Here is a 13,552-nt window from a genome sequence, read left to right on the forward strand (position 1 = left end):
CACCAAAATGATTCCCGGGCGCAGCCACCGCTGCTGCTCACTGCTCCCCTCACCTCCCAGGGAGTGATCAAGGGTGATGGGTCAATTGCAGATAATAATTTCGCCACACCTAGTGTGTGTGTGACAATCATTGGCACTTTAACTTAACACATGATGACCAAGAAGAACGCGGAGTTGGAATATAATTACAACATTTTATGTACATATTTATATACAGATTTGAACAATTAGTGATTCACTGAAATATATTTATTAATTGTGGTTCTTACAAAAAATATATCTTATAAAATATAAAGGCTAAAATGTCTCTTAAAGCTCTGCCCCTTTAATTAGTGAATACTAAATAATTTAACTTTAGCCTACTACTACAACCATATTATTTACCAGCAACATGAAGTGAAACAGAGGCAGAGGTGTCCTGCCACAGTCAGTCAACCTCCTCCTCCTCCTCCTGCTGAACAGGTCGCACCTGTGGTCCGGACTGTAGGCCTACCTCCTCTCCAAGTCCAGCCCTTTTCGGCCGTTGAAAATATTTTTCTATACTCATCTGTGTGAAGGAGTGAACATCCAACATTAGAATTTATTACTAACGAGCAGAAGCGCTCTATGTACAGTGCCGTCTAACCAGCAGCTCAACACATGCAGGGTTCAACGTTAAGGTTTTTTTCTACTTGCCCGACTTCTCAAATCTACTTGCCCCAATATTTTTACTTGTCCTGCCTAGGTTTTTTTCTGGCTGTGTAGTGCTCATGGCTTATATCTTACTAGAATCCTTCCCGTTGACTATTTACAACACTACACAGTATTTATTATTATTATTATTATCTATAATTACATTTAAATGGCATTGCATACATGTAAAATTAAATGCTATTTCACATTATTTGACCAGTAGCAGTTACACCCATCTGAACAGGTCAGCCACCTGTTTAAAGCCCAATCACAGTTGAAATCTTGAAATGAAGGGCCTTTAATGGCCAAAACATTAACCTGGACAACATTTTAACAGCTGGTTGGCTCAGATTTTATTCTTTTCATTGCATTCACATGCTGCAGTGGACAGTGGACAATTTAGCTTCAGTCCATGTGTGTTTATTGACAACAGGGTTATAACCTGGACACGTTAGCTCGTCGGTATGAAAACAGGTGACCGAGTCAAACAGCGTCAGGCGAAACCGTCAGTGAAACGCTCGGTGAAATCGCGGATTAACATTAAATATATGACGAGCCGCGAGCGATGCAGCTATGACCTATCTACCTATAACACCTGTAAAAATGAAGCAATGCTACCACGCTAGCAAGCGTTAGCTAGCCGGCTATGAGCCACCAAGCTGCTAACTATCGCCAAAAGGCACCATTTAAGTTTTTTTCCCCCATGGCATCCTGGATCAAGGCTTTCAGCAGCTTTTGGACATTTGAGGTAGAAACGTAGGCAGCGCCATCATTATGAAAAGTAGTCGGCGAGTATTTTGGTCCCGTCCGTCCGTCCCTCTTCTTCTTCTTCTTCTTCTGGCCCACCAGGTGAATGAAGTGCTATTGGCGGAGTTACAATGCATACCGCCACCTACTGCACCGGAGGTGTAACTACAAGCAACATTCACAGACAGTCCCATTGCTTTTATGAGCGGTCGAGCGAGTTAAAAGCCGAAAAATCCATTTGTGGCGGACATAATTCTTTTGTGGCGGGCCGCCACAAATAAATGAATGTGTGGGAAACACTGCGGTCAGTATCGGTATCGGATCGGAAATGCAAAAACAATATCGGTATCGGATCGGAAGTGCAAAAACCTGGATCGGGACATCCCTAGCCAACACCCAAACAAAAGTCCCTTCGGTGCCCTCAAAAACGATCAGAAATCACAAAAGTCTTAATGGTTAACCATAATGCAACAATAATAAACATTTAAAAAAGTAAAATCCACTTACATTTATATCGGCGTGGAGGTGATGAAGAAAAAAAAAGTCTGCTTTGGATCATTTTTTCCAAATAAGTTGCTGGGTATTGTGGCCAAACAGCTACATTTTTGTTTGATCTGACCACAGAAATTTCTTCCAGAAGGTCTTATCTTTGTCCATGTGACGTCTATATATGTGTAAGTATAATAGTTTTAGCATGTTTACCAGATGTTCCACATTTTATACAACTCTGCATTAGATTTGGAAAAAGAAGTCACGTGTTGAGGCAGTTGTACTGCAGTCCTGTCAGTGGAAGTATTGCCTTCTTTTGATAGCAGCGTCTATATATGTGTAAGTATGATAGTTTTAGCATGTTTACCAGATGTTCCACATTTTATAAACCCTGTATTAGATTTGAAAAAAGAAGTGACGTGTTGAGGCAGTTCTACTGCAGTCCTGTCAGTGGAAGTATTGCCTTCTTTTGATAGCAGCGTCTATATATGTGTAAGTATAATAGTTTTAGCATGTTTACCAGATGTTCCACATTTTATACAACCCTGCATTAGATTTGGAAAAAGAAGTCACGTGTTGAGGCAGTTGTACTGCAGTCCTGTCAGTGTAAGTATTGCCTTCTTTTGATAGCAGCACCATCTACTGGAACTGGCGGGTCACTGCTCGACTTGGCCTTTAAAGGAGAGCGAGTGAATTAGATTCCTCAAGCCGCACCTTTATCTCTGCATGTATACTTTTGGCGTTAACCTGAGCCACCTTTGCTCCCATCAATGTACTGCAGGTGATAAAGAGAAGGCCAAGACGTTTCACACCTGACATTAATTGCTGTCCCTGTTCCGCTCATGTCCCGCCTCAGGTCAGCTGGTGGACTTCCTGCGGCGAGTGGAGCAGCGGGCGCACGTGTCATGTGACACCGTGCTGAAAGTCTTCTACCAGGCGTGCCGCGCCGTGCAGCACTTGCACAAGCAGAAGCCCGCCATCATACACCGAGACCTCAAGGTGCGTCTGCCCCCCCGTCGCTGAATGAGTCGACGCCGTTGACAGGGAAGAATGACGTGAATGGAAAAACACCTGTTGGTGTAAATAAATAACTAAAATAAATAATAAAATTAAATTAAATTAAATAAATAATAAATAAATAAATAAATAATAATAATAATAATAATAAATAAATAATAATATATAATATAATATATATAATATAATATAATATATAATATAATATATTATATATATTATATTATATATATTATATAATATATAATATAATATATATATAATATGTAATATAATATAATAATAAATAAATAAAATAAATAATAAATAAATAACCTCAAGGTGCGTCTGCCCTCCCGTCGCTGAATGAGTCAACGCCATCGACAGGGAAGAATGACGTGAATGGAAAAACACCTGTTGGTGTAAATAAATAACTAAAATAAATAATAAAATAAAATAAAATAAATAAATAATAAATAAATAAATAATAATAATAATAAATAAATAATAATATATAATATAATATATATAATATAATATATAATATAATATATTATATATATTATATTATATTATATTATATATATTATATATTATATAATATATAATGTAATATATATATAATATAATATAATAATAAATAAAATAAATAATAAATAAATAACCTCAAGGTGCGTCTGCCCTCACGTCGCTGAATGAGTCAATGCCATTGACAGGGAAGAATGACGTGAATGGAAAAACACCTGTTGGTGTAAATAAATAACTAAAATAAATAATAAAATAAATAAATAAATAATAAATAAATAAATAATAATAAATAAATAATAATATATAATATAATATATATAATATAATATAATATATTATATATATTATATTATATATATTATATATTATATAATATATAATATAATATATATATAATATATAATATAATATAATAATAAATAAATAATAAATAAATAAATAAATTATATTATATTATATTATATAATATATAATATATATAATATAATATAATATAATATATATAATATATATAATATATTATATGTATTATATTATATTATATTATATATATTATATATTATATAATATATAATATAATATAATAAATAAATAATAATAAATAATAATAATAATAATACATAAATAATAATATATAATATAATATATATAATATAATATATAATATAATATATTATATATATTATATTATATTATATTATATATATTATATATTATATAATATAATATAATATATAATATAATATAATAATAAATAAATACAATAAATAATAAATAAATAACCTCAAGGTGCGTCTGCCCTCACGTCGCTGAATGAGTCAATGCCATTGACAGGGAAGAATGACGTGAATGGAAAAACACCTGTTGGTGTAAATAAATAAATAAAATAAAATAAAATAAAATAAATAAAATAAAATAAATAAATAATAAATAAATAATAATATATAATATAATATATATAATATAATATATAATATAATATATATTATATATATTATATTATATTATATTATATATATTATATAATATATAATAATAAATAAATAATAAATATATAATAAATAAATAACCTCAAGGTGCGTCTGCCCTCACGTCGCTGAATGAGTCGACGCCATTGACAGGGAAGAATGACGTGAATGGAAAAACACCTGTTGGTGTAAATAAATATTTTTGACAAATGTTTGGAACAAGATTTGGGGGCTGGTTATAAATACTAAAATTTCATAATAGTTACACCAAAAATGTTTGTAGTACAAAAGAATATTTTAATATTTGCAATGTTAAGTGGGGCCAAACTCACGCAGGTAAAAAAAACAATATATTTTATGTTCTGTTTAACCGCTAATGCTAACAACATAAATGGCACATGTATGTTGTTAGCATATGTTGTTTATGTCAGGTTCAAACTAGGGATGTCCCGATCCAGGTTTTTGCACTTCCGATCCGATACCGATATTGTTTTTGCATTTCCGATCCGATACTGGCCTATCCGAGCATGTATTAAAGTTTAAAGTTATTTAGCCTACTTAGTTGTCAGAATCATGTTGAAAAGGGTTTTAGTACTCTTGATAACAACTAGCCAGCTGAATTAGGGGAGTTTGAATAATACACAATGGTTGGTAACAAGAAACTGACCTGTTTATTCAAGGATAAACACAAAATAGACAAAATTATACATGACAAACAGAAATGGCATCATTGAACTAGGGCTGGGCGATATGGCCTTTTTTTAATATTGCGATATTTTAAGGCCATATTGCGATACACGATATATATCTCGATATTTTGCCTTAGCCTTGAATGAACACTTGATGCATATAATCACAGCAGTATGATGATTCTATGTGTTTGGATTGATTGATTGAGACTTTTATTAGTAGGTTGCACAGTGAAGTACATATTCCGTACAATTGACCACTAAATGGTAACACCCCAATAAGCATTTACACTTGTTTAAGTTAAATTGATTCATGATACAGATATATACTATCAGATATATACTATCATCATAATACAGTCATCACACAAGATAATCACATTGAATTATTTACATTATTTATAATCCGGGGTGTGGATGTAAGTGTCAAAAAGACAGCCAAAAGAGTTTGATATGAGAATAAATCTAAAGTTAAAATATAGGGTAGAAATGCACCCATTTGCAGGAAATGTAGTCTTGATTTTCAAAATGTTCTTTCAAGGCTTGCATGTCTACATTAAAACATTCTTCTTCATACTGCATTAATATATGCTACTTTTAAACTTTCATGCAGAGAAGGAAATCACAACTAAAAAAAATCACAAATTTTTTCATACGGTGTTGATCTGGAAATTTTTGCCTCAGCATTTTGATGGTGTGGACGTGTGGCACCGAATGGAGATAAGCGTCTCGACAGACGTCACAATATTTGAACAATGATGACGAAAACTGTTGTCTCTGTCGTGTCCGTGCGTCGAAAATTGTTATGCGCTTATTTTTTTTATTTGAGTTTGTGCGTGGCATAGATTTGCCGTGCGCAGAGGACGCTTGAGCAGGCGCGCACCTTAGCGGCTGCGCGAGCATCACAGCTAACGTTAGCCATACCGCTACCTCGCTCTCTGCTGGGAGAGGACGTATACGTATGTGACGTATGACGTGACAGTATGTGACGTATGACGTGACAGTATGTGACGTGTGTAAGAAGGTGCGCTCGCTGTCTGTGAGAGGGAGACACAGGAAAGAGTGAGAAGAGCCTGTCGTGTAATGCCAGCAGCTAAAAGCAACTGCGTGAGAATTGTGGATGTGTTGAAGGTGTGCTGAAAATGCGGAACGGAAATTACGGAGCAGCAGAAAAGTGGAATGTATTATTTAAATCGGTGCGTTGGAAAACACGGACCGGAGTTTTTTTAAAAACTGGATCTGGATCGGCATTTTCCCATGCCTTGCCGATACGCAATTTTTGGCAAATATCAGCAGCCGATGCGATCCAAATATCGGATCGGGACATCCCTAGTTCAAACACTGATGACATCTATTAAACAAGACAAGAAGCAAAGAATTAAACAGAGACAGAATTAAATTTGGCTCAAATTGAGGAGAGACGCCTGGACACTGTACCCTTTGAACAGTGTCTCAGCACGCTCTGGCGAAAGATTGTACGCCTCCTCTTTTATTTGGACTTTCCCTGATTACATGGCAACCGCTGTTTCTAAGGGACAAGGGTCGTAAACAGCCATCGCCTTTGATTACAAAACAGTTCAAAAGAAAAGGTCGTAAAACAGTTCAAAGAAGCGGTGCCTGGAGGGGAGTCTGGTCCTGCTTCCTCTTCGCTTTTGTAGTTCTTGGGTCAGACAATCTCTTTCTGTTGATTACAATACATGAAAGAAACAGAACACCTTCGTGTTGCTTCCCATCCTACACAGTGGAGTTTTACAAGCCTTTTGAATTGGTAGGATTAAAGACAGCTTTTGTCCTCTCAAGTTTGATGATAAAGTGCAGTCTGATGGGTTTGATTTCCCCCCTTCAGCTATTTGCCTTGGCCAATAAATTGCAGGTAATTTATTATTATTTATGTAATTTATTTTTGTTTAAATAGAGATGACATACATATGTTATTGTATAATTTAAGTTTGTGCGCGTGATTGACAGCCTAAGGCTTATGAGGCACATTTTTTTAATTAATTTTTTTATTTCAACTTAAAAACGTATGAGCCTATGCCTATGCCTAGAACATAGGCTATGTGTTTATCTTTATTTTCCTGCCTGTCGTTGACAATGGAGATTGTCTGATATTTTGTCATGGCTGCAGATCAATCAATAAAAGGTTCATCTTTGTCGCGAAATTGTTCACTGTTTCACTGTGCACCCCGCCCTCGTCCCTATTTGAGCATTATAACGTTAACAAGTTAATATTCATTGAAATACATTCAGAACATTTTTTTTACCTAGCGAAAATATAGGCCTAGTCTTTCTAAAACATTTTTTTAACTTCTTAAAAGCCTCGTTCTGCTTGCTGCAACTGCGCACACAACGTGTGAGGAACGCACTCCTGATCTGAGGGCATTGGCAACAATAGTCAACACTTTCTTAATGGAAATGACAATAATATTATAATAATGATAAATAATATTATCACGCATTAATATCTCTTAGCCACGAATGCGTGGCAAAGAGATGCGTGGCACGCACTGAATGTCTCTGCTGCATTGGATCAGTCTCCTTTCTTTAACAGGCAAAAGCTTTCTAACCTCACTAATGCCTTGCATCGTCTAGATTAGATGTATAACAACGGGCGGGTGTGGTTTTGATAAAATGTTGGTTCGGGTGGATGGCGGATGGTTGACGACTTTTGTGATGCGGTTGCGGATGAAATAATTGCCTATCCGCGCATCTCTATCTTAGATACAATTATTCTAACAGTTTATGTCAATAAACATAAATAATAAGCGAGCTTGTTGGTTTCAAACATGTAACTTTGAGCACTAAATAGTGCTTGTGACTGACTGGCATTCATATCAACCCTTTTCCTTGTCTGCAGATTGAGAACCTGTTGATTAGCAACCAAGGCACCGTCAAGCTGTGCGACTTTGGCAGCGCCACCACGGTCTCGCATTACCCGGACTACAGCTGGTCGGCACAGAGGCGCTCCATGGTGGAGGACGAGGTGCGTGCACACTAAAAGACTGTAAATGTCTTATGTAAGCGATGTTAGCACATGCTCAACGAGATGAGCGGATCATGTAGCAGAAATGTCATGGCGCTGGCTGACAAACACCAGAAGCCATTGATTGAATCAGGAAGTCAGCCGGGAAGTCTGCACAGGTTTGTCACGGCTGACCTCCGGGAGATGGACTCGCAGATTGTGTTTTTAAACGTATTAGCGTGCCCCGCTCGTCATGGAAATGATGTGAAGAGAAGAACGAGGCTCTAGATCGCAGGTGTCGAGGCTTTTTCCGAGGAGGAACAATCGAAAACCAGTATTATATAGATTGTTTTTTCATCTTTAGTGTTTGGTCCTGGAAAGTCATAGTCATATTTTGTTATTATTTTTTATATACCGTATTTTCCGCACCATAAGGCGCCCTGGGTTATAAGCCGCGCCTTCAATGAACGGCATATTTCAAAACGTTGTCCACCTATAAGCCGCCCCGTGTTGTAAGCCGCATCTAACTGCGCTAAAGGAATGTCAAAAAAACAGTCAAATAGGTCAGTCAAACTTTAATAATATATTAAAAACCAGCGTGATGTGGGCGCGCATGGAGTCGTATATCAACATGGACGAAGCTCCGTGAAAAAAGCCACCCGGCCTCTTCGCGTAAACTTAAACTTACCTTAACCACTCGCTCATCTTTTCTTCATCCATCCCTTCGAGTTAGCTTTTATGATGACGCCGGCTGGAAAGGTCTCTTTTGGCAAGGTCTTCCTTTTGAATATCACCATGGGTGGAAGTTTCTGGCCATTAGCATGGCAAGCTAGAACCACAGTGAAGGATGACTTCTCATTCCCTGTGGTGCGAATATTCACCGTACGTGCTCCCGTTGTATCCACAGTGCGGTTCACAGGAATATCAGTTGCTGTGAAATAGTAGTCCGTGTGCGGATGGAGAGATTGCGTCTTTTCATGAACCGGATCCCTGTCGTTTAGTAGGAGCCATTTTGTGGTCTTTACAGATGTAAACACACAAAGGAAATGAAACGTACGGTATCCGCGCGCTTTTTCTTCTTCTACGCGGGCGGGTGGTTGCTTACAGTAGAAGAAGAAGCGCTTCCTGTTCTATGGGGGCGGGTGCTTACCTTGGCGGTTGCTTGCGTAGAAGAAGAAGCGCTTCCTGTTCTACGGGGAAAAAAGATGGCGGCTGTTTACCGTAGTTACGAGACCGAAACTTTATGAAAATGAATCTTAATATTTATCCATATATAAAGCGCACCGGGTTATAAGGCGCACTGTCAGCTTTTGAGAAAATGTGTGGTTTTTAGGTGCGCCTTATAGTGCGGAAAATACGGTACATATATATATCAACTTCTGTCGATATAACGTTTTTTTGTTGTTGTCTTTTTTAATGTTTTCGTCAAAACACTGTTTTATGGCAAAAACACAAAATATGCAATATCCCCCCCGAACCCCTAAAAACTCATAAATGACTTTAAAAAAAGGTCATAAATGTATTTATTTTTTTTAATTTTTGAGATCCACTTTAGATTTATGCGTTGATTATAAGTTTGTAATATTGTCTCATGCACAAAAACTTATTTTTTTTATGACAAGCACACAAAATATGCAATATTCCCCCCACCCACCCCCAAAAAAGTGGAATATTTGATAGAATAGAATAGAAAGTACTTTATTGATCCCTGGGGGAAATTCAGCACCAAAGTTCGCTCACAATAGACAATAAACATTAAGGTATTTTTACATGTGAATAACATAAATACAGTGTATTATACAGCATTATTCACATGTGAATAACATAAATACAGTCTATTATACAGCATTATTCACATGTGAATAACATAAATACAGTCTATTATACAGCATTATTCACATGTGAATAATATAAATACAGTCTATTATACAGCATTATTCACATGTGAATAATGTTGTATAATAGACTGTATTTATGTTATTATTTGTTATCCACATGTGAATAATGCTGTATATTAGACTGTATTTATATTATTCACATGTGAATAATATAAATACAGTCTATTACACAGCATTATTCACATGTGAATAAAATAAATAGTCTATTATACAGCATTATTCACATGTGAATAATATAAATACAGTCTATTATACAGCATTATTCACATGTGAATAATGTTGTATAATAGACTGTATTTATGTTATTTGTTATTCACATGTGAATAATGCTGTATATTAGACTGTATTTATATTATTCACATGTGAATAATATAAATACAGTCTATTATACAGCATTATTCACATGTGAATAACAAATAATAACATAAATACAGTCTATTATACAACATAATTCACATGTGAATAATGTAAATACAGTCTATTATACAGCATTATTCACATGTGAATAACATAGTCTATTTTACAGCATTATTCACATGTGAATAACATAAATACAGTCTATTATACAGCATTATTCCCATGTGAATAACATAAATACGGTCTATTATACAGCATTATTCACATGTGAATAACATAAATACAGTCTATTATACAGCATTATTCACATGTGAATAATATAAATACAGTCTATTATACAGCATTATTCACATGTGAATAAAATGAATACAGTCTATTATACAGCATTATTCACATGTGAATAAAATAAATACAGTCTATTATACAGCATTATTCACACTTGAATAATATAAATACAGTCTATTATACAGCATTATTCACATGTGAATAATGTTGTATAATAGACTGTATTTATGTTATTTGTTATTCACATGTGAATAATGCTGTATATTAGACTGTATTTATATTATTCACATGTGAATAATATAAATACAGTCTATTATACAGCATTATTCACATGTGAATAACATAAATACAGTCTATTATACAGCATTATTCACATGTGAATAATATAAATACAGTCTATTATACAGCATTATTCACATCTGAATAACATAAATACAGTCTATTATACAGCATTAGTCACATGTGAATAATATTAATAAAGTCTATTATACAGCATTATTCACATGTGAATAATATAAATACAGTCTATTATACAGCATTAGTCACATGTGAATAATATAAATACAGTCTATTATACAACATTATTCACATGTGAATAACATAAATACAGTCTATTATACAGCATTATTCACATGTGAATAATATAAATACAGTCTATTATACAGCATTATTCACATGTGAATAATGTTGTATAATAGACTGTATTTATGTTATTATTTGTTATTCACATGTGAATAATGCTGTATATTAGACTGTATTTATATTATTCACATGTGAATAATATAAATACAGTCTATTATACAGCATTATTCACATGTGAATAATATAAATACAGTCTATTATACAGCATTATTCACATGTGAATAATGTAAATACAGTCTATTATACAGCATTATTCACATGTGAATAACATAAATAGTCTATTTTACAGCATTATTCACATGTGAATAACATAAATACAGTCTATTATACAGCATTATTCACATGTGAATAATATAAATACAGTCTATTATACATTTAAGTACAGTCAAAAAGGAACATATGCATTATACAGTCTGCTGGCTGTCGGTATGAAGGACTTCATGTGTCGTTCCGTGAAGTAATTGGATCCTTAAATAAATCAATAATTCAACATTGATTTTACTTCATTATTATTTTTTAAGCAATGACAGTTAAAAAAGTGCCAGTAAAATTTTGGGGGATCCAAAAGGGCCACACTCATAAAATGTTTTTTAAAAAAGTCATAAATGTATTTATTTTTTTACTTTTAGCGCTTAAGTCTCTAGATCCACTTAAGATCTCTGCATTGATTTTAAGTTTTTATAATTGTTTTTTTGCACAAAAACTTAGTTTTTTTCTATGACAAGCCCACAAAATATGCAATATTTTCCCCACAAAATAATTCAAAGTGGGATATTTGATGTGAAGTAATTGGATCAATAATTCATAACATTTATTTTATTACTCTCTTCTTTTTTTTTTGTTTAACAATGACAGTTCATAAAAATTTCATAAATGTGTTAATTTTTTAAGTCTTGAGATCCACTTTAGATCCATGCGTTTATTATACTTTTATATTATTATTGTTTGATGCACAAAAACATAGTTTTTTACATTGTAAACACACAAAATATGCAATATTTCCCCCCCAAAAAATGTCAAAGTGGAATATTTGATGTGAAGTAATTGGATCCTTTAATCAATCAATCAATCAATGTTTATTTATATAGCCCTAAATCACAAGTGTCTCAAAGGGCTGCACAAGCCACAACAACATCCTCGGTACAGAGCCCACATAAGGGCAAGGAAAAACTCACCCCAGTGGGACGTCGATGTGAATGACTATGAGAAACCTTGGAGAGGACCTGCATATGTGGGTAACCCCCCCTCTAGGGGAGACCGAATGCAATGGATGTCGAGTGGGTCTGACATAATATTGTGAGAGTCCAGTCCATAGTGGATCTAACATACCGGTAATAGTGTGAGAGTCCAGTCCATAGTGGATCTAACATAATAGTGTGGGAGTCCAGTCCATAGTGGATCTAATATGATAGTGAGAGTCCAGTCCATAGTGGATCTAACATAATAGTGAGAGTCCAGTCCATAGTGGATCTAACATAATAGTGTGAGAGTCCAGTCCATAGTGGATCTAACATAATAGTGAGAGTCCAGTCCATAGTGGATCTAACATAATAGTGTGAGAGTCCAGTCCATAGTGGATCTAACATAATAGTGAGAGTCCAGTCCATAGTGGATCTAACATAATAGAGTGAGAGTCCAGTCCATAGTGGATCTAACATAATAGTGTGAGAGTCCAGTCCATAGTGGATCTAACATAATAGTGTGAGAGTCCAGTCCATAGTGGATCTAACATAATAGTGTGAGAGTCCAGTCCATAGTGGATCTAACATAATAGTGAGAGTCCAGTCCATAGTGGATCTAACATAATAGTGAGAGTCCAGTCCATAGTGAATCTAACATAATAGTGAGAGTCCAGTCCATAGTGGATCTAACATAATAGTAAGAGTCCAGTCCATAGTGGATCTAACATAATAGTGAGAGTCCAGTCCATAGTGGATCTAACATAATAGTAAGAGTCCAGTCCATAGTGGATCTAACATAATAGTGTGAGAGTCCAGTCCATAGTGGATCTAACATAATAGTGTGAGAGTCCAGTCCATAGTGGATCTAACATAATATTGTGAGAGTCCAGTCCATAGTGGATCTAACATAATAGTGTGAGAGTCCAGTCCATAGTGGATCTAACATAATAGTGTGAGAGTCCAGTCCATAGTGGATCTAACATAATATTGTGAGAGTCCAGTCCATAGTGGATCTAACATAATAGTGTGAGAGTCCAGTCCATAGTGGATCTAACATAATAGTGTGAGAGTCCAGTCCATAGTGGATCTAACATAATAGTGTGAGAGTCCAGTCCATAGTGAATCTAACATAATAGTG

The 13,552-nt window shown here is 34.7% G+C and overlaps 1 protein-coding gene across 1 annotated transcript in view; it reads left to right on the forward strand.

The window, feature by feature from the left end:
- gak (cyclin G associated kinase) overlaps positions 1–13,552 on the forward strand; it is a 167,129-nt gene that overhangs the window by 25,875 nt on the left and 127,702 nt on the right. The window contains exons 5-6 of the mRNA XM_061931789.1: positions 2,765–2,907; positions 7,947–8,072. Coding sequence (XP_061787773.1) covers positions 2,765–2,907; positions 7,947–8,072 — 269 coding nt within the window. The remainder of the gene's footprint in view (positions 1–2,764; positions 2,908–7,946; positions 8,073–13,552) is intronic.

Source organism: Nerophis lumbriciformis, linkage group LG03 (genome assembly GCF_033978685.3).
Source record: "Nerophis lumbriciformis linkage group LG03, RoL_Nlum_v2.1, whole genome shotgun sequence".
NCBI classification, from domain to species: Eukaryota; Metazoa; Chordata; class Actinopteri; order Syngnathiformes; family Syngnathidae; genus Nerophis; species Nerophis lumbriciformis.